This window comes from Phocoena sinus, chromosome 2, assembly GCF_008692025.1.
Source record: "Phocoena sinus isolate mPhoSin1 chromosome 2, mPhoSin1.pri, whole genome shotgun sequence".
NCBI classification, from domain to species: Eukaryota; Metazoa; Chordata; class Mammalia; order Artiodactyla; family Phocoenidae; genus Phocoena; species Phocoena sinus.
Genome location: NC_045764.1, coordinates 130329338 through 130352191, shown reverse-complemented (window position 1 = coordinate 130352191; position 22854 = coordinate 130329338). Strand labels below are relative to the sequence as shown.

The 22854-nt window shown below is 39.3% G+C and overlaps 1 protein-coding gene across 2 annotated transcripts in view; it reads left to right on the top strand.

Annotated features, from left to right (window-relative positions):
• The first annotated feature begins 1453 nt into the window (after window positions 1-1453).
• FERMT2 (fermitin family member 2) overlaps window positions 1454-22854 on the top strand; it is a 70365-nt gene continuing 48964 nt past the window's right edge. For both annotated transcript variants that reach the window (XM_032621775.1, XM_032621774.1), the window contains exons 1-2: window positions 1454-1684; window positions 2087-2252. In XM_032621775.1, the coding sequence (XP_032477666.1) occupies window positions 2096-2252 (157 nt within the window). In that variant the 5' untranslated portion in view covers window positions 1454-1684; window positions 2087-2095. The remainder of the gene's footprint in view (window positions 1685-2086; window positions 2253-22854) is intronic.

Sequence of the window (22854 nt, the reverse complement as noted above, 5' to 3'; positions counted from 1 at the left end):
ATGATGACTAGCTGAAAATACTGTAGTGGTTTTCCCTATTTTTGGTGCCAAACCTCTGGCATCTGACTAAATTTCGCTGCTTTTCTTTCACTCCTTTATGGGTCCCACCCCTTACTTGAGGCCTCTAACCTCGTTTCCCAATTGTGTTGCTGAACACAGGGTTATTTGCGGGGTGGGGGGTGGGGGGTGGTGGTGGTGAGGTCCGTCTTTTTTACACAGTTCAAGAAGACTTTGAGACTTTTAAAACTGGGGTCTTTTGTGGGATCTGGGATATCTTATCTGCATCTTCCTGACCTAAATTCGTCGAGCCATGCATTTGCCAGCGAGGCAATTTCCCCGGCTAGCTGTTTCTGACCGGAGCCCTCTCCACAGAGTACGCCAGTAAAAGGGGGAAGTGGAAGTAAAGTGGGAAGCAGGAGGACCGCTCTCCATCACTGGTCAGTCTCCACAGGTAACATTCTTTAGTTCTGCCCGTATCTGCTGGCACCGGTCCAGAACTATTAAAATTCCTTCAAGGTGTGGCTCAGGGTGCGGTTGAGGATGTATTTCCATCTAAATGCCTTAGTAGGCTGTTAGTGCTAAATTGCATATAAAAAAACACAAATACGTACAAAGAGTTGAAAAGGCTGGAAAAAACAGTTTCCGAGTAAAACTCATTGCCCTGATTTTTTTCCCCCTCTAACTAGCGCATCGTAGGACCTAAATGACTCACTCCTGGTTGGAGCTTCCGAATGGGTTAAGAGCGCAAGCAAACTCTTGGGAGTCCAGTAGGAGTTGCTGATTGTGCCGGACATTGCTTGCAAAGCAATTTTTGTGGTTCACCTCCCTCCGGGTTTTCTCATTCTTTTGTTGGAGGTTCACGGAGCTGGCCTGGGCATTTACTTTTTAAAGTTTTCACGTCCCCAACCCTCTGTCTCCAGCTCCCAGAGTGCGGCCCCTCTCACTGCCCTGAGACTTTTGGGCTCGCTCCAGGCACGGGAAGGGGGCGGGGGACTTTGTTCCCTGCAAACGACATTGCCCTGGGAATTTCCTGTGGCCGTTTCTCACGGACGAGCCCCCTCCGCCGGCTGGAAGCGCCGACACCCACCGTCGCGGGCCCTCGCTGAGCCAGAGAAGCGAGCGCGGAACCCAGCGCCCGGCGCCCACCCGCGCCCCGGTGCGAGGCAGCTGCGCTCCCGTGGCTCCCCCTCCTCAGGTCCCGCCGCCGAGAGCCCGGATGTTGGATTCAATCCCTACGCCGGGTCCTTCATTTCCATAAAAGGCAGCGGCACGGCGGGGCAGAGATTACTGCCGCCGAGGGCGCCCCCGCCTCCCCCGCACTGCTCGCTCCCCCGCCGCGCGCCGCCCCGCCCCCAGCCCGGGAGTCCGCGCGGCCTCGGCCCCGAGTGCGGCGGCAGGGGACGCGGGGGGAGGGGCGAGGCGGTTAGACCCGCTGCGTGCGCCTTGGCGGGGCGAGGGGGAGGGAGCCGGACTCGGACTGAGGGGGCGGGGAGAGAGGGGTGGAGCGCGGAGGGAGAGGCGAGGGGCCGTGACGACCGGACTCCATTAGTTGCTCCGGCCGGGACGCAGCGTTTCGGCCGCACAGGAGGTCACCCGCAGCAGCAGCCGCAGCCGCCGCCGCCGCCGGGCGAGCCATCGCCCCGCGCCTGTTGCCGCGGGAGCCCCGGGCCGGGAGAAGCGCGCGGTGAGGGGCCGGGCCCGGCGGGGACCGAGGGGGTGCGCGGGCGGGGAGGAGGACTGTGGAGCCCGCAGGCGGCGTCTCCCGAGCCTGGGTGCGGCCAGCAGGCGGGCAGGTGAAGCCCGCCGCGGTCCGCTAGGCGAGGGCCGCTAGGCTGGGGCCGCGCGGGGCGGGCGGCGCCGTGTCCGCCGAGGGCCGCCGCGGGGCGGGAGCGTGGGGCAGCCGCTGGGAAGGGGCGCAGGATCCTGCCTGCAGCTGGTCTCGCCGCCTCTCCCGAACTTGGGTTCGTGCGGAAACCCTCGCGTTCTCCACCTTCTCTCACCTCGCGGCCGACTCTGCGAGTTCAGTGGGATTTGCCTGCCTTTGGGGGAGTGACGCTGACGAGAGCCATTTCCTCCGTGCTTGCAGGAAGGAGCCATGGCTCTAGACGGGATAAGGATGCCAGATGGCTGCTATGCGGATGGGACGTGGGAATTGAGCGTTCATGTGACGGACCTGAACCGCGATGTCACCCTAAGAGTGACCGGGGAGGTGCACATTGGAGGGGTGATGCTCAAGTTGGTGGAAAAACTCGGTGAGTAGCATTCCGGCCGCGTCAAATTAACGACTACCCAGGCTGGGCGCGGGGTTGGGCGGGTGACTTAAGGCGGGAGGACGGGTGGATTTTGGAAATCTTGCTTGGCATCCCGCAAATACTTTTTTAAAAAATGTAAGCCCTCTCAGTATTTAAGCAAATAGACCTTTTTCCCTTTGAATCTTGTTTTGTATTGTTACTCTGAAATTTTCATAATTTGGTGATTCCAGCCTCCCGATTAATACGCTCAACTGCGTAGTAAACGGAGAAGATTCCTTAATTCTTTACACTTAGCGATTTCACATTAAAAGAAATGAAAGAGTGCGCAAGTGAATGTTGAGAGGGTTATATTACAGGGTTTGTGGTTGTCAATTACTTATCTTCAGTGTACCTGGACGTTGGTGACGTTTGGTATTGAGGATGATGCAAAATCTATTTAAGAATAAATTCTACTGGAAAGTGTGCAACTTCTGGCGCTGATGTGAAGGTCTTGTAGCTGTACTTCTACGTGATGGAGTATATCAAAATGTTGCAGTCATCCACTCTTACAAGGGGTAGGGCAGTGTTTGACTACCTATAGTAGTCCGTGCTTTAAGTAAGTTATTTCCCGCGTTCGATTTTATATGAATAACAAGCTGGTGAAAGAATTTTGTTTTAAAAAGCAGACATTATTGAACTTAGTCGAGATTGACATATTTGCGTAGGTACAAATATATTGATTTTAAAGTGTTGATTGATTTAAAACTGACTCAGTCTTAAATAATAGGGTATCCAACAATGTGAAGTGTAAGAAAATTTTTCAGTACACGTTTGTGATGGATGAAACCATTTTCAGCTGGAAGAATCAACTAAAATGATTTAATAGATGCTTTTATTACAAGAGAAATGCTTGAAGGACTGTTCCTGAGCTTTAATGTGCCATTTGTTTGTAATACAGGTTCTGAAAAGTGGAAATGCATGGCATTATCTTTTTAGGCTTTGTGTGTGTGTGTCTTTAAAACACAGCATTCCTTCTTCTGGCCATTCTGGAAAAGTAGAGAAGTGGTTATTTATCAGGAAATGTATTTCTTACCAAGGGATTAGTGTATACCTACCACATAAACTTACCAAAATAGTGCTCCAATGTAATTTGCAGTGTAAGACAGCATTCATTTAGATGGGCCTTCTTTGGATTCCTGCAGGAAGTTTAATTATTGAAGGACAATAAAGAAGCTCCTTGCAGGGTAGCCTCCTCCTTAGGACTGTGCATTGTTTGGTTCTCTGAGACAAAACCCAGGACAGAGCCCCCCCTGGGTGGCCCTTTGAAAATGAGATTTTGCTGTGTGTTTATCCACTTAACTGTTGGTTAGCATTGTTCTTATCTGATTAATCAATCACTGTGCAGAATATTTCTGAACCTTTCTTGTTCAGCACTAGTGAGGGGTTACGTTTAAGGAAGAAAATTTCAAATATAATTGTTTGTATTTCCTTTGTTTTCAAAGGAAGCAAGCATTTTCTTCAGATATTGCTTTATATATGATAAATGGGCCTTATTAATACTCTGGTTTCAATAAGAGATATTTCTTATTGTGAAAAAGGACCTGTTGAAGGTGACTGAGATAACTTGTAGTTCTTGAAAGCCAGGCTTTATCTAATGAATAAATAATGACTTCTATATTTATATTGCATTGATTAGAGCTGTTTATTACAGAATCACAGGCATAAATAGAAATACAGAGAAGAAACTATTTTTAGACAGAACTGATGTTAATTTGCAGTGATTATAATTTTAATCTTTTAATGTTGATGCATTTTAAATATTTTATGCAGTGAAAAGAAGCCCAGCAAGGTAGGAGATGTTGTGTACGTGAAAGCCTTACATCTTTCTTGAACTGAGCCAATACTGATCCTCTTAGGTTTTGACTTTCAAATAGAAAGTGTTTTTCAGCTTAATTCTGACTCTCCTGTTTGGGAAAAAGTAAGGCTAAATGATTTTTTGCTCCTGGTTTTAGGATTAGATACTTTGAATGGCAAGCTATTTTGTTACCTATTGGCAAATAAATAGAGGAGAAATTCAGGACAGCATTTAAAATTTACAAACCAGTCTAATCAGATTAGAAAAGAACTTTATAATGCTTCAGAGTTGCCTAAAACTGGAATGGCCTGCCTTCTGAAGCCCTAAGTTGTGTTACTGAAGGTATTAAAGGGCAGACTGGATGGTTACTTGTCAATGAAGTAGATCAGAGCAGCTTGCCGAGTGTAGATAAGAGGTGGAGGTCATGGTAGCGATGAGACAGGGTGTCATGTTGGAGGGGATTGCGGAGCAGGGATGGACAGTTAGCAGGACCAGGGTGCTCTGGTCTCAGAACACTTACGCTGCTGCAGAACAGCCCTCACCTACGTTTTCAAACTCCGGATGCGTGTTTGATACCCTTCTTCTTCTTATCAGAGTGTGTATGAATACCAAAGCATTATGTTTTAAGGCTGTCTTCCATATAATCAGCGATAGCAATTATTTCTCTGGGATGGATAGAGTCCATGCTGACTCCTTCCCTCAACATTGTGTTAAAATTTTGTGTGTATGTGCACATGTGAAATTTTCTGGGAAGAGGCTTCTTAGCTTTCATTAGATTCACAAAGAGGTCTGTGATCAAGAAAAGGGTTATGATACAACACTAAGGTTTGGCCCTTGAAGGTCAGGCTTATTTTGAAGGTACAGTGTTCATCCCAGACTTAGGCACTTTAATTAAGCAAGCTGTAAAAGTAAGTAATGGTTCCTTAGAATGTCAACAACATTTTTGTATTTAGTTAGAATTTTATAAAGAACTTGTGTGCTTCTTCAGCTAAGGTCATTCAACCGTGATTCTTAGATTTATGACTCATTCAAAGATCTGAACGATCCCTTTTAAATTTTAGTACACAACACATTTGTCATTCTGCACTAACCTTTTACAAGAAAATAAAGAGTATACCATGAAAAGGTGGGCTTTAGGGAATTATATCCTGATGTCACAGAAACTTTTTGCATCTGTGACTTTAGGTTGCTACTAGACAAATAATTTCGACCTCATTCTGAAAATGAAAAGTTACTTCACTTTATTTAAAAAAAAAATCCAGATTAGAAACTTTAAATAGAATTTTTAAAATTTATTGTACTTTTTGTTAAAAAGTTTTGAAAGCTTATAGTTGTTTTTTTTTTGGGGGGGGGGGGGCGCACCAGGCGGCATGTGGGATCTAGTTCCCTGACCAGGGATGGAACCCGCGCCCCCTACAGTGGAAGCACGGCATCTTAACCACTGGATCTCCAGGGAAGTCCCTAGTTTGTTTTTTTTAAGAAAAGAGTTAAAATATAAGACATCAGCGTTAAGGATTATAAAAATAAGACATCAGAGGATAAAATTATAAAATAATTGTATTCAAAAACAAATGTTGTAAGGAAGAGGCCCAATTTTATGGGATTCCCTGACGTTCCTCTGGAGATCATTGAGAATTATTAAAACTGTTCTACTCCATAGGATTCAGAGGTTAGTACGTGTTGAGGATTCAAAATGCCAGAGAGATGCTTTGTTTCACTGCATTTTAGTATCACTTTATAAAAATTGTCTTTTTAGAATTGTGTACAATTAGATCTTTAATTTTCTAGAAAAATTTATGGTAGTTAGAAAGTAAGGAATTTATTATAACATGGAACTTAGTGAATGGAAATCTCCAGCCAACAGCTCTGTGAGGTTGGAGGGAGGAATAGGCTGTGTGATTTCTAAGTTTCTTCTAACTCTGATTCTATGGGTAGGAAGAATGTAGAAGTTGGGTTAAATCAGATTAAATGATCATCCAGAGGAAAAAATGTAAATTGGCAAACTCAGGAGCACCTAAAAAAATATATGGAGTTGACTTAGAAAATTTGAGGAATATGTTTCTGGATGTAGCCTTTGGAAAGAAGTCATCCTTGCTTTAAAGTGTGTCATGTTCTTGCTATAATAATGAAATAGAGTACATTTGCGTTGGAGTTGCATGTTAGGATTGAGTTAAACTGTGAATTTAGCACACGTGATGACCGCCCCCCGCCAAAAAAAAGATTTTGTTTCAGATGACCTTAAAAATCCCTTAAAGTCATCATGAAGTATGGTTTCCATACATTCATTTCACAGGAGTGCAAAATAGCTAGTTTTTCCTTCAGAAACTCCAAAGATAAATTTCTTTAGTTGAGCACCAGATGAAGAAATTGGCTTGCATTAGGGGCTTTGTTACACAAAAATACTTTGAATACTAGGATCAGAGCTTGGCAAGATGCACACAGGGAGAGACACATATGTTACTGGACAGCTCCCTTATACTCCTGCTTAGTGCTCCTTGGGGAAGGTATGCTTATTTTGTGGAATGGTGCTGTGCTGTTGAAATACTCAGTTTTTCCCCCTGAGAGCTTATGGTTGAATTCATGGAAGTAAAATGTCTACATGATGCAGCCTCACTGCATTTGTAGTGAAATATATTAAGGTAAAAATAAATTTGAAAATCTTTTGGAGTGGGGTGGGAGAAACACCTAATGGTGAAATCATATATATTAGAGTGAGGAAAATTTTAGTTAAATATGTACTGTCTTATGAGTGTTTAGAGTATTGTTAATGATCCACAGAAGCTGGACATTGAATTTTATGTTTCTCAGCACATCTTAAGCTCCTTAAAATAAAGGGCAGTATGTAAATTTTACTGAAATTCTCATAGCACCTAATAAAGTATAAGCTATTCCTTGGATACATTATGTGTGGTTTGCTCCCGTGTTTTATACACAGTTTTTAAAAGATCAACAAATACTGTTTGATTCCAACTAGAGTTAACTTATTTATTGAGGCACTAGAAAGAATATATCTTTTTTATTCAGTTTCTTAGAAAAGATCTTGTCGGAAACGTCTATTAGCTATTGAAGAAAATTGAAAGAAAATTTAAAGTTTTGCTTTTTACCTTCAACTAATTATTTTTTGAAATTTCAAACTTATAAGTTCAAGAATAATAACTGTGAACACTATAATCTTCATCTAGACCATCAGTTAACATTTTGTCATTTGATTTCTCTGTACACGTAAACACATACACATTTTTTGGGAACCATTTGAGGTAGTTGCACACATCATAACCCTTCATCCCTAAGTACTTAAAATATGTACCACCTAAGAACAAGGACTTTCTCTTAGGTATTACATTACAGTTAATCAAATTCAGGAAATGTAACATTGATTCAGTACTAACATGTCTAACATGTTCAATACTAATTGTCTGACATGCATCCGTATTTCAGATTTGCCAGTTGTTCCAGTATTGGCCTTCGTCTTTTCCATCCAGGATTTCATTCTACATTTAACTGTCACTAAATTGACCTCTTTACTTAGTTTCCTTTAATATACACAATGGCTACCAAGTTTGGAACCATAGGAGAATATGTAATATGTGGTCTATTAATATTACATTAAGATACATGTAAAGCAATTGTACCTGTTTTCAGACTTCCTAGCCACCCTATGGAACAGTTCCTTAGCTTTTTTTTTTTTTCCGGTACGCGGGCCTCTCACTGTTGTGGCCTCTCCTGTTGTGGCGCACAGGCTCCAGACGCGCAGGCTCAGTGGCCATGGCTCACGGGCCCAGCCGCTCCGTGGCATGTGGGATCTTCCCGGACCGGGGCACGAACCCACATCCCCTGCAAAGGCAGGCGGACTCTCAACCACTGCGCCACCAGGGAAGCCCTAGAATGATATTTTTATAGGTTCTTTTTCATACACTTTTATCTTTAAAGTTCAATTTTCTTCTTAGCTTTCTATCGGATAAGGTATAGATAATAGTTTTAGACATCATTGGGTATAGATTTCCCATAGTGTGGGTTGTCTTTAGACTGTAGTAAATGTTAATGCATCCATAGAATAATAAACAATATTCTGGCTCTGCCACATATTGGTTTGTGTGATCACTGGACAGCTAATCCAATCTGCTGAGTGGGTTTTGACATCTGTAAAATGCAAATTTAAGAAAACTTTCTCTCATAGGTCTTGGTGGGAAAAGAGATACTACATGTGAAAATGCATTACATGGACTCTTTGTGCTATACAAATGAGAGTGGCATTGAAAGTCCCTGAGTACCCTGAACTGGGGGTGGGGATCAGGGAGGGACTCCTTTTGAAAGGAGTTAAGATATAATCTAGACTGTTTAATGGGTTCTAGCTTTAATCGTGGAGAACTGTACTCCTCAGAAGGAGCCTAGTTTGGGACTGCTTTGTGCTCTCACCCCCTAAACAACAAGGAAAATAGCTCTCATTCCGCTCTTTCGCTCACTTCCAAACACACCTGCCCCTGTAATGTAGCAAAGAGCTATTTAACTACTGTTTTCGTGAGATTTCTGAAATGGAATGGACCAACAAGTGGACGATGGTATTCCAGAGATTTGAAAAATTTATAACCACGAAGGCCTCAGTAGTATGTGTTTTATTCACTTATAACAAAGGAATGATACAATATTGTGTCTTGGCATATGAAAACATTAATCCCATTTAGAAACTAATGAAAGTGGTTTAAGACAAAAGCTAACATAGTCAGTGTTTTTTTTTTTTTTGCGGTACGCGGGCCTCTCACTGTTGTGGCTTCTCCCGTTGGCGGAGCACAGGCTCTGGACGCGCAGGCTCAGTGGCCGTGGCTCATGGGCCCAGCTGCTCCGCGGCATGTGGGATCTTCCTGGGCCGGGGCACAAACCCATGTCCCCTGCATCGGCAGGCGGACTCTCAACCACTGCGCCACCAGGGAAGCCCCATATTCAGTATTTTTATTTAAATAATTATATTACTGAAATAAAAATTAATAATGCTGATGCCACTGTACATTACAAAATGGTATATGCCCAGTGTGAGGTAAACAAATATTCTAAAAGAATATTATAAAATAATTTTTTAAATGAGATGTGACATTCTACACTTGGGTTTGTGGTTACAAATTCATATCCAGTATAATTCATTTGTAACAAAATTTTGCATAATTATTGCATGTTTTGCTTGTTAATTTTTTCTTAATGTCAAACTTACTGAGGTATAATTTACATATAGTAAAATTCATACTTTTTAGTATAATGTGCTGAGTTTTGACAAACCCATGCAGTCATGTAAAACAATCACAATCAAGATATAGAACTTTCACAACACTACAAAAAATGTCTTTGTGTTCCTTTATAATCAGCCCATCCCCTCAACCCCAGCTTCTAAAAACCACTGAATGCCTTTTCTAGAATGTCATATAAATGGAACCACGTAGCTTTGAGGGTGGTTTCTTTTGCTTAGTATAATACATTTTATTTTATTTAAAAAATATTTTTAGCATAATACATTTTAGATTTGTGCGTATCAGTAGTTTTTTGTTGTTGTTGTTGAGTTGTAGTTCATTGTATGGATGTGTGCCACAGTTTATCCATCTACCACTTGTTTCCAGTGTTTCCAGTCTACCAGTGTTGTTTCCAGTTTGGGGAGATTATGAATTGGGCTGTTGTAAACATTTCCATGAATGTGTATTTTCATTTCTCTTGGATAACTACCAAGGAGAGGGATTGGTGGGTAGTATCCTAAGTATATGCTTAAATTTAGTTTTTGAATTTTATTATATTTTATTTTTTCTGCAGCAGGTTCTCATTAGTTATCTATTTTATGCATGTTAGTGTATACATGTCAATCCCAATCTCCCAGTTCATCCCACCCACCCCCACCCCCACCATCCCCCATGCTTAAATTTTTTAGGAAACTGCCAAGCTTTTCCAAAGTGACCGCATCATTTTGCATGCCTATCAGCATGGTGTAAGAATTGAAAAAAATTTTCTTGAGAGTTCCAGTTGCTCTCAGTCCTCCCTTAGCACTTGGTATTTGTCAGGTGTTTTTGTTTTTATTTTTGTTTAGTCAGTCTAATAAAGTATGTAGTGGTATCTCATTATGATTTTAATTCACATTTCCCTAATGACTAACGATGGGAAGCTTTTCACATGCTTATATGTCATCTGTATATCTTAGTGAACAGTCTTCATATCTTTCGCCTATTTTTTTAAGTTGTGGTGTTTGTTTTCTTACTGAGTTTTAAGAGTTCTTTATTCTAGATACAAGTACTTTATCAGGTATGTGTTTTGCAGTATTTCCTCCCAGTCTGTGGCTTGTCTTTTTATTTTCTTAACAGTATCTTTCAAAGAGCAAAATTTAGAGGAAGTCCATTTTATCAAGTTTTTTCTTTTCTGGATTGAACTTTTAAAAAATTGTCTCATGCAAGGAAATTGGCCTAGGCAAGGTCTCAGAGATTTTGTCCTTTAAGTTGTATAGCTTCTGTCTATTTGTATGTTAATAAGGAGGAATATGTGAGGTACAGTAGTGATAATGTATTAGAAAGGAAATAATTGCATCATATCAATTTAAAATAATGTAATTACAACTTTAATTTGGTAGAATCTGAGGTGTAAAATAATAGTCCAATGAAAACTGATTTACCATCGATCTACTAGAAAAGTTAGATTTTTTAGAACTTTAGTCATAAAAATAGATCTATAGTAAAGCATCATTGAATAATAAACGTTTTAGGGTTTAATGTTATAGAAAGAATTAAGTCTGGATTCCAATCCTGACCATCCTGACCATCCCACTTAATAGCTGTGTGATTTAAAAAATTTTTTTTTTTTTTTTTTTTTGCGGTACGCGGGCCTCTCACTGTTGTGGCCTCTCCCGTTGCGGAGCACAGGCTCCGGACGCGCAGGCTCAGCGGCCATGGCTCACGGGCCTAGCCGCTCTGCGGCATGTGGGATCTTCCCGGATTGGGGCACGAACCCGTGTCCCCTGCATCGGCAGGCGGACTCTCAACCACTGCGCCACCAGGGAAGCCCTAAAAAATTTTTTAAGTCAGGGTTTTCACGTTAAGGATCTCAGTTTCCTTATTTGTACAGTATAGATGAACACAGAATACGCCTTCATTTATGTTTGTCCCTTACCTTTGTAATGTTATTAGAGTTCTTTGAAAGATTTTCAAATATGATCTCTCTAAACTAGAAGATAAGCTAAAACAGTACTGTTGTGTATAAAGGGTCATTATTCGAATCCTGGTCTACCTTCCTTCATTGAGAATACTACACTATTTATTCATAGTGACTCAGAGTTACGTGGTAAAATGTTTTGAAAATTTATTTTCTGATATTTTCTCTCAGTTTCAATAATTTTGCTTCTAAGTGAATCAGTGTTCTTAAGAGAAGAAGATAAGCAATAAATCATTGAAATGTGGAGTTTACATTTCAGTTTCCTTTCCTTTCACGGTTCAGTTTTCAGACTCGATTATCTACTATTTAGTTGTATAAGGACCATCCAGTTTCAGTGTATCCTTGGGCAACCCTTATACAGTTTTCAAGGTTATGGAGCCGATAACCTTCAGCCCAGAGGAGGTGACATTTGCTTTGGAATCTGTAGTGAATCTTTTCTGAGATATTTACCTATCTTATATTATGCTGTAACTAAAAACTACATTAAGTATTTTAAAGATCAATTGTGATGTTAAAGCATCAGTGTATTGATGGTTTTGATATCTTTTCTTAATGGAACGCTCAAGGTTATGAATAAAACACCAATCAAGTGCCAGCATTATTTATTGTAGCTGAAGATGTCTGTTGGATAAGTGCCTCCCGGCTTATTGTTCCTTAATGCAGCTCCTGAATTTCATAACCTTTGAAATTAAAAATAACTTGAAGAAAGCAAACAATTGCTGTATCATTTTAAGGTTTTATGCAAGGTGTTGGTTGATGAAATCTGTTGCTGTGATAGAATGCCCTTGTTGTGGACCATAGACTGTGGGAGGGCCTCCTGACTGTGTCACAGTCCTGACTTTACCATATTCTGGCTGTGCAGCTCTGTGACCTACCTGTCTGTGCCTCTGCTTGCTCATCTGTAAAATGGGAATAATAATAGTATCTTTATCCTAAGATTATTATAAGGATTCAGTTAGTTAATATATATGAAGTGTTTTAGAATAGCCTTTGTAAATGTAGCTATGTTGGTGATGAAATGTAGCTGTGTAAAATGTTCCCTTTTACTGAGCTAGAGAAATAATATTTTATAAAAGATTTAGAAAGTTTCATTTATAAAGGTAAGCCAAATAGTACTGATTTATCCTCTATCATATTAGGAATGCATTTTAACTTTATTATGCTAACTTGCATCACTATGGGTAATATTTTTAAAAAGTATAACATGTTTCAGAAGCAGTAGATTTTACGCTTCAATATGTACAAAATTATAGATAAACTATGCTTAAATGGAGGGTATTTCCAATAAATTTAATATTCTGGTTTAGGCAAGTGCCTTCTTTAAAAGGTGAACTTTGTTAGTGTTTAAGAACTTAAGTCTAAGACATGCCACTTTGAGTTATATATGACCTTGGCATGTTATTTTAACCTCTCCTGATTATTAGTCTCATTTAACCTTAACCTTAGTTTACTTCCCTGTTTATTGGAGTTACTCAGTTAACCGACTGAGTATGGTGTTAAAAGTATTAACAGAATCCCTGGTAATAAGTAGACTGCCTATATTAAGAGCTCAAAAAAATGTTATCCTCAGTTGTCCTTCAAATACTATGTAAACCTAAAACATAAATTTGAACTGTGGATTGAAGTAGGCTAATTCATTTTCATTGTATTTATGTAGTACTTAACCAGAAACCCCTTCTTATTTTCTTGCTGTTGGAAGTTTTGTTTAATGGTTCTGAACTCTGAATATATTCCCCGAAGCCACACTGCCTTGGGTTTAAATACTGGCTTCACTCCCTATAAGCTTTGTGACCTTGCGTCAAGTTATTTAGCATTGCTGTGACTTAGTTTCCTTACAAGTAAAATGGAGATAATGGTATACTTACCTCATAGGGTTGTTGTGAAGATTAAATGAATACCTATGTGTAAAGCACACAGTGGCACATAGTAAGTTCTGTTAGAGTAACTGGTGTTATTTTATTGAGGGTCCTAATGGACCTCTGGGATATCTCACTATTAAATACCTTAACTTATGAGTTTGGGGAATAAATGCCTTAAAGAACTCAGACTAGGAAAGAGGGGCTTTAGAGCAAGAGGAGACATTCGCATGTAAATATTCCTACCTAAAGTCTGTACACTCATATTCTGTTTTCAGTAGGTTAGAGAGGTTTATAACATGAGACTTTTGTGGGGATTAAAGAGGTACATGAACTTGACCTCATCAGTAGTAGCAGCAAGCAAAACATTTATGGAGGGCCAACCATTATATTAGGTAATGGGACATCGTCCCCACTCAAAACGTGAGCAGCTTTCTAGTACCAAAATGGAAACAGAAGATTGCTTTGAGTTGACAGTCTGGTTGTGAAGTGCCAAATAAGTGGTACAGGAAGGTGGTGGAGATTCAGAATCATGAACAGAGACTGGCTTTATTTAAAGAGGGCCAGGGTGAAAAGTTAGGAAGAAAGGCATTCTGGATTGAGGATTGCGGTGTTTATGGTGTTCTGGAGACTAGCTTAGAGAAGTAGAAGATAATAATTATAGAGAGGAAAGATATAGTTAAGTAAGTGAGGAAATGATATTCTGTTCTATTCTTCCTTCACGCACCCACTTAATGTTTTAAATGAGAACCTGCTGAATGCTGGATACCATACTATGAATGAGAGAGACAGGAAGTGAACAAAATTAGCTTCTTCCTTACACTCATTCAACTTGTAGTCTTAGGGGCAAGACAGTCTTTAAATAAGTAATTGCTATAATGTGATGAGTGTTAGGATAATTGAAATAGTTCTGAGAGTATGTACTGGGGAATCTGACCTAGTCAATGGGGAAGGGTTTCTGGAGGAAATTACTTTTAAAACGAGGGCTGACGGTGGAGTAGGAATTAGCCAGAAGAGTGACAGAGGATCTTAGCATGGGGGCATGGGATAAAAGAACAGCAGGTTGGGAGAAGATGAGAAGTCCCAGCATGAGAGCATGGGAACAAGGGAAGGCTGCCATTTGAGGAACTGAAAGAAGTCTAATGATGATGGAGGAATGGTCCTGGGGAACCCGTGACTTGACAGGCTTAAGAAATAAGCAAGTGCTTGAAGTGCGTTGTAAACCAGGTTTAAAACACTTGTACTAAGAGCTGTGAGATACCAATAATAGATTTTAAATTGGAAGAGACATTAGATCTTTACAAATTTGGAGTTCATCATGTACATATGTGTCAGTAACATAAGATACAAGCAGTATTAAGCCTCTTGGATTCCAAGAAATATTTTTTCAGTAGTCTGCACTCCAGTCCTGTATTAGAATTTGTTTCTGAGATAAATTTTAAATGTCAAAGCCAATAAAATATTCTTAAGTTACTTCTTTTTTGAACTATAGAATAGCTAGTGCCTTTGACCAACTTTAAAAGACAAATCCAGTTATATTACCTCTGTGAGTCAAATACTAACTGATACATTCAGCCTTGATGTTAACTCTCTTAGAATTTGTTACATGTTGACATTGCATGGACTCTGAGTCCAGTCTTCTAGGAACTAAGTCAAGTTGAACAAAATTAGTAGTAAGCCGTTGGATTGGATAGAAAGTTACCCACCCTCTGGAAATGAATAATTGACATGACTTCTCTTTGTGCGCACTCTGTAATTGCATGCATGTATGTCATCTGGTAAAGCTCCTCAACTACTTTGAGTTAGTATATTTTATAATAGGAAATAATTGATATTGAAATTGATAAACATTATTTTGGGTTTGTGAGTAACTTCAGAAGGCCATTTGTAAACTTAGTTGATTTTGTTTTGTTTTGATGAGTGAATTCCTAATTTTTAATCAAGTTAGCTATGTCAAAGAAACATCAGTGAGTCACTTTTTAATCAGGAGTTTAGTTTCTAAATGTTTTTGAAAACTGGGTGATGCATCTGCTTTAGCCAGTCATTGAAGTCTTAATGTAAACCAATAATTTTCTTAAGCTAAAATTGAATGGGGTACTTCAATTGAAATAATTTGGCAATTTGAATGATATGTAAAGTTTGAAGCAGTTTACTGCTTATGCTAACAGATGAAAAACATTTTTTTAAAGAAAAGGACATATCATATTTTTGGAAACCGTCAGTATTTTGCACAGTTTCAGTATGCACATGTTTCAGTTATCATGGTTTAGTTAACACCAGTTATCCAACAACATGGTTCACATTTTAGTTACCACCATACTTTGAGTAACTGCATAAAGTACCAACTTTGCTTCTAGCTCTTCAGTCTACAATTCACTGTGTCAGTAACATGTGTATCATGATCAGTGACCAGTCATATCATATTTCAGTCTGTCCATGATTGGTTACTGTATATTTGTGTTCATGCATAAGACAGCATACGTAGTTGTGTTGCTTCTTTTTCTCCCACTGATAAACTCATGAGATTTTTTTTAATGGATAACTGAAAGAGGGAATTGGCCAACAAAGATAAATGTTCAGCAGAAAAATCCAAAAAGTGGTGATGCCAGAACTGAAATTTGAATCAAGCATAAATGGAGTTATAGAAGAAACAGCTCACCATGGGAATGCGGGTGCTGTTGCCATTTGAGAGATTCTAGATATACAGCCAGAGGAATTTAGTGAAGGCAAACGTATTGACATAAATGAGATTAAGTGGTACGACAAAAAAGACAAAGATGTCTCAGAGGAAGTGACACCAGCAAAAAACTGCATATTAAAAGAACTCTCGGAGATATAGCATGGCATTGAAAGTACGCAGGATAAAATGTTGGAAATTGATCCAAACCTAGAAAGAGTATGATAATTTTCCAGGGCATAGACAAGTAGTATTTAAACTATTCTTGGGGACTTCCCTGGTGGTCCAGTGGGTAAGACTCCACGCTCCCAATGCAGGGGGCCCGGGTTCGATCCCTGATCGGCGAACTAGATCCCACATGCATGCCTCAACTAAGAGTCCACATGCCGCAACTAAGAAGTCTGCATGCTGCAACTAAAGATCCCTCATGCAGCAAGACCTGGTGCAGCGAAAATAAATAAATGAATAAAACTACTCTTGGTAAGTTTTTACAAAGAAGTGTAACACTTCTCAATATTTCTAATGTTTTAAATTACAGTACAGTAAATACCAGTTTTATTATTTTTTCATTTGCCTGTATACACTTAAGAGTTTACACATTGCCTGCATATTGCAAATATTTATTGGTTTAATTCCATGTGCCAGGCCCTGGGCTCTGCCTTTTTAAAAATTTATTTATTTTACTTATTTATTTTCGGCTATGTTGGGTCTTCATTGCTGCACACGGGCTTTCTCTAGTTGCGGCGAACGGGGCCTACTCTTCCTTGCGGTGCACGTGTTTCTCATTGCGGTGGCTTCTCTTGTTGTGGAGCATGGGCTCTAGGCACACATGGGCTTCAGTAGTTGTGGCATGAGGGCTCAGTAGTTGTGGCTTGCAAGCTCTAGAGTGCAGGCTCAGTAGTTGTGGCGCACGGGTTTAGTTGCTCTGCGGCATGTGGGATCTTCCTGGACCAGGAGGGATCGAACCCGTGTCTCCTGCATTGGCAGGTGGATTCTTAACCACTGCACCACCAGGAAAGTCCCTGGGCTCTGCCTTTGAGGTACAAGATAAATAAGATCAAAGACCCATAATCGAGTGGAAGAAGGTAGTGACATAAAATCAATTATAATGAAGTGTGGTATATTATTCAGAGTGCTAAGATGTACGTAACTGCTTTAACAGGAGGGTCCGTGAAGGCTTGGAGATGGTAATATTTGGTTTTTGTGTAGGATTTTGTCAGCTTGATGAGGGGAGGAAGAGAAAGGTATCCAATCAAGGACGCACAAAACATCAAGTTGTTTCACAAACTGGGCCAGAGCATGAGCTGTACCTGGGGATAGCCAAGCAGTGTGGGGCACAGATGGTTAAGGTTTGTGTAACCTGCTAAGAGGTGATAAAACACTTCAGCAACAGAAGGACCTGTAAAGTTACGTAGAGAAGCAAAATGATCAAATTTGCATTTTAAAAGATAATTCAGATAGTTTTGTAAAAAATGGGATTATAGTAGTTCAGACAAGAGATGCTGAGGACTTAAGCTAGAGCAGTGTAATAAAAAGAAAGGAAGGGACAAATTTAACAGCTGCTTGAGAGGTAAATTCCATAGAACTTGGATAGAAAGAAAAACTGAGGAAGAAACTAGACCTTGGAGAGAGAGATTCAATTTTAAAGATTTAAAGATGAGGTTAATATAATTACTATTTATATGATCTTGGTGTAGTCTCCCTTAATTTGTTGAATGGACGGGGTGAGTAGGGGACAGTTACTGAATTCTGGAATATTTACGTGCGTCATTGCTAGTGTTTCCTTTTTTCATTTTATTGATTAACAAAAGTGTATGTCAGCTGAGTGAGCTCTGGGACTTTTTTAAAGCAGTCTGTTTCTGCTTTTCATAGCTGTGGAAAATCAGGAATATACTTCTTTCTAGTATACTAATAACCCTATTATAGTAACTGATTCAGTCATAGATAGCCTTGTAGTAATGTAGTATAGAATACACCGCTGCGAATCTGTTGGGGATTATTCCTCTAGAATGAAGCGTAGTCTGGAAGGGAGGGTTACTCTTCTAAGATTAAAAATAATTGAGGCACTTACTTCTGGTCTCTGTAGAACAGTCTTAAGGGAGGAATGACTTGGAAGTTATTTCAATTATTTTTAGATGATAGAGTATTCATTTTATAATATAATTCTAGTTTCTAATGTAAAATCAAAAGTGGTTAATTACATTATTTTTCTAAATTATGTCTTTGCAGTTGATACCTGTTTGTGTTCTTCACTTATTTTGAACTCAGTTTAATTTTGCATAGTACTATACTCATTCTTCAAATAGTAAAATAGCTACTAACCATAACCTTTTTGAGTTTTATTGTCTGTAGCTGCCATTGTTAAATCAGTTAAAGACATGCATAATATAAATATTCCTTCACACTTGGTGTTTTGAGAGTGAACTGATGACTCACTTTGTAGTGTTGGCCGGTTCTAGGAAGGACCTCTTGAAACTAACCCTCACTTGAATCACAGTTTCCATGGTCTAGTCCTTAATTATCTGGTGTAATCCTTATCTTTCTTAGGATATATCTTGAATTGATTAGCTTCTTGGTGTATGGAGGGGACTGGGGTCCATTATATATAAATAAATTGACATTCCAAAGTATGGATGGTATTGGAACAGAGAAATGGAGTGGTTTGAGTGACTATTTCCCTGTAGCTCTTTGAGACCCTAATGAACTATCAGTCTTATAGGAAATAGGTATTTAGGAGTGAGGAAGAGGACAGATTGGACATCTGTAGGGAGGTAAAGAAATTATTAAATAAAGTGGAAATACCAGGTCTCTGTGTGCCTGGGAGACAGAGTTTGTTAACCTTGGGCAGAGCTGAGCGAACATAAATTTAGTCTGTGAGCCCATTTTCTCATGCTGACTCTTCAGTTGAGATGTCAGTTAGATACCTATTAGAACTGGATTCTGATCTTTCTGCCACTGTCTGCGTCCCTCACTTGGACTGTAAGTGACTCTTTGATAGGAGTTCTTACGAAACTAATTATATATTCCCATGGCCTAGTTTAGTGTCTGGCATATGGTAGGTCCCTGGAAAATGTTTATTGATTCATTTATTGGTTGTGTACCTGAAGAGCAACACTTTGTCCATTTTGCCTGTTTCCTTTTTTGAAGGTCTGAGTGATTAAAAACAAGAACACGAGGGCACATCCTAAAAACAAGGGAGCAGTATCCTCAGCTGCCTCACCTCTGAAATTAAAAGGAGTTTGGGAGGAGAGAGACCTAAAAGAGTGAGAGTGAGGAGTTCTTAAGGACAAAAGATGATGTGATCGAAAAGTGAAATTAATATTTAATGTCCTTTACATTTCAATAAACATTAGGGATAACATTATAGAGATAATTTTTTAAACTTACTTAAGCATTAATTTTACTTGTAGACCTTGTCTTTACACATTATTGGCAATAACATTTCATTAGAAACATCAGAATAGTTGTATGTTTCAGGAATTAGAGAGGAAAGCAGAAGGTAAAGCGCTTCTGTTTTTAGGAGCTTTAGTAGAGGAAAGAAACCTTGGCTTAAGACAACAAATTGTAGCTGGGAAAGAGGAAGGAGGCCAGTTAATTCCTGGAGTTTATGGAAGGATGACGAGGGAGTAGCCAAGTGCCCTACTTTAGCAGGAAGCCCTTGTCTCCCTCACAACTTAACCAGCAACGCTGTCTTTCTTCCTCTCCATCCAACCCACAGTTTTCAGGTGCAACTTAGCAGTTTTCCTTACATCTCTAGTTGAACATCAGCCATATATTCTGCAAAAGCCTTATGATATCAGTTTAGTGTAATATTGCTAGTAGTATACTTTGGACTATTTTAGATTTGAGTAACAGTCTGATTTGGAACCTATTTATAATGTTTCTTTGTGGCAAATCTAAATTCTAAGACTTAAAGGAACTTTGGAACATAATCATTTCATATAGGAGGGATTGTCTTGAGCCAAAAGAAGATGTGAGAGAGAAGAGGGAAAAATCACTCCCCTGCTTAAAATCGATTTCTAGACCCACACCCAGAGTGGTTTGGGCTGAGTCCAGGCATTACTCTATTTGAAAAGTTGCTCAGATAATTCTAATGCCAAACAAGCTGAAAAACACTGCTCTAGTGGCTTCTCTCACACACATAATAAAAGCTAAACGACTTTATAATATACAAGGCCTCTGCCGAGCTCTCTGATGCTTCACCTCCTCAATTCTAGTCATATTGGCCTTCTTCAAAGATGCTGGAACTTTGTTCTTCTCATCACTGTATCTCTAGCACTAGAATAGTGCCTTCTGGCACATAGTAAATGTTCAGTAGATATTTGTGGAATTAATGAATATTTTATAGATGCTGTTTGTTCTTGTTCTGTAGTAGTGATTATCTTATAATTAATGCTGATTAGGTTGCTGGTATTTTGAGTCTTCAAGAATGCTACCAAAAATTATACTATTTGAACATATGTTACAGGCTCCCATAGTCCAACCATTCCATCTTCTAACACTGACTACTACTTTTGCTGTCAGAATGCCTGCTTTTCTCTGTTTTTGTCTCTTGGCATGTGCCCTATCAACACTTCAGATCTTTTCTGGTGTCCTGTTTCTGCTTTTATTTGGGGTAATTTTTCTTTCCTATATTGTTACTTATCTACTATTTTCTGTGGGTAAAAAAGACTGATTTTACAGGTGTCGCCAGTCAGTAAAAGATTTTCTCTCTTTCTGTGGGTAAACAAACTATTCATAGGTTTCTAGTACACAATCTTTGGATTATATGTCCTTGTCAATGTTTATTCTTATTGGATGCAGGGGTGCCGTTCCTTTGGTGTAAAAAACCCAAGGTGGAATTGATGGGGAGGGTTAAATTTTTAAAGAGGAAGATCACGGGAAGTACCTGTTTCTGAGGTCAGCGTTTGAAGCCTAATTGATGCAAAGTTGAGATTTTATTGCATCCGGGCCTACAAAGTCTTTCTGTAAAAAGTCCACGTAGTAAATATTTCAGCCTTGGTGAGTTAACTGCTTGAGTGTAGGGTGGCCAGCCCATGCGTGGCAGCTGGGGAAATGCTGGGAATTGAGTGGCCCTACGAGCAACCCTCAACCAAGGAATTGGATAGATGCCCCAGCTTTCTCTTTCCTTAGGGGAATAATTCTAAGTCATGTTCTATGTAATTCCTCGGAGGATATCTCACAGGACTGAACTCCAGTTATCCACAGAAGTTAATGAATCCTTAATAGACTTTTCTCCCTCTGTTTTGCTTTTCCTAATCCCCTCAGGTATGCTTCCTGGGGTCCCCCCACCCCCACCCCAAATAAGCTACTTGTGCCAAAGTTCTTATTTCAGGATTGTCTTTTGATTTAAGTCAAAGGGAACCCAAATGACTTAAGTCAGTATTTACAAAACTATTATTATTATTAGCGGTGTACAGCTTTTTCCTCTCTTCTCCCCCCACTGGAAATATATGTTGTAGCTTCCTTAATGGTTGATATTGGGAGCAGAAGTGAATGGATTGAGATATGAGGAAGAAAGTATTAGATACCTACCTACAATTAATTCAGTTCAGCTCTGCCTTGCGCTGCTTGGTTACTATCATTCTTTACAAATTATCTTTTTCTGCCTTGGGTTCTTTATTCCTGAAGAAAAAAGTAAACCATCTGTAATGTGTGTGACATTTACCTCATAGTATATGAAAAGGTCCCAGCCTTGGTTGTGCTCTTATGAGCTAGATCAGATTTGTTGTTTCTAAAAGTTAGTTGATAAATTCTGTGCTGGAAAATAATTTAAGATGCAGGGTATTATATACATTGTGTCACAACTAAGTAGTTGTAAAATATGTATTTCTGCAGCCAAACTTCAAATAACATAATTGGGCTTTCCCAAAACAAATATTGAAATTTCAAAATGGCAATATAATCACAAGTAATTACAGTTCTCCCATTAAAGTACTTACTAATTAAAATATTTTTTAAAAATGGCTGGGGGAATTGAAAGTCTTTTTCCCACCTGTGATGTGTTTCTTCCATAATGAGGAGAAGTTAATTATATCAAGTAAATTTCACCATTATAGAAAGTGTTTCTAGGCTTATAATCAGTGTGGTGGTTTGATTTTTTTACTCTGAAGCTTTCTGGTAGACAGGTGCTAAAAAAGAAATTTCAGGTTAGTGTATACTTTTAAATTTATCTTCTTAAAATTGAACAATTCTTTTTAAAACTGTATTAAGATGAACTTTATATCAGAATCATGATAATATTTTTCATTTTTATTTTCTTCCCCTGGAAAGCTTTGTTTGGCTAATACTGTTTTTTAAAAAAAAATATCCTGTCCCCCTTTTTTGGTTCTTAGTTTATCATATAATTGATCCAAAAAGTCTTTACTTTTATTGCTACTTTAAGAACTCGCTAAAGTTGGCTTTTATTTGCAAGTTTATTGTTACGATCTGCTATATCTGGGGGTAGCCAAATCTTGTGTAAATTATACTCTTTATTTGGTATAAATTTATTTTCATTTAATTTAATTGCATAAGGATGTTAAAGAGTATAAGAGATATTAATGTTTTCTCTTGTACCGAAATATATTGGGGAAAAAAAGTTGGACAGTGTGACTTATAAGTTACTTTTCTTGGAATGTATTTGGGTGTGTGGTTGGGAGTGTAGTTTTTTTGTTTTTGTTTTCTCTTAATAAGTTATTAAGTGTTACTCGTGGATGTTTTCTTTTCCAGTCTCTTCTTTACCTAGGATGTTGGGTTTTGTTCACTTTGGTTCCATCTTACTTTTCACCACTGATTAACCTCAGCATGCCTCTGCAGCCTCATATATCTCAGCCTTCTCACCTATTTTATCATCAGAATATTGTCCATTCCTCGAGGCTGGGCTCAGAATCCACCAACTCCGCCTCATCATTAATCCTTAGTCCCCAGGGTTCTCTTTGTTCTCGGAATGCCTACAGAGAGTACTTACTCTCTTCCTCATTGTGTGTCCCCCTTAAGCATTACTAGGTTACCCTGTGTATTCTGCCTCAGCTCCCTTCTATACTAGTTTTCAAGGGCAGAATGTTTTCTCAGCTATTTAGT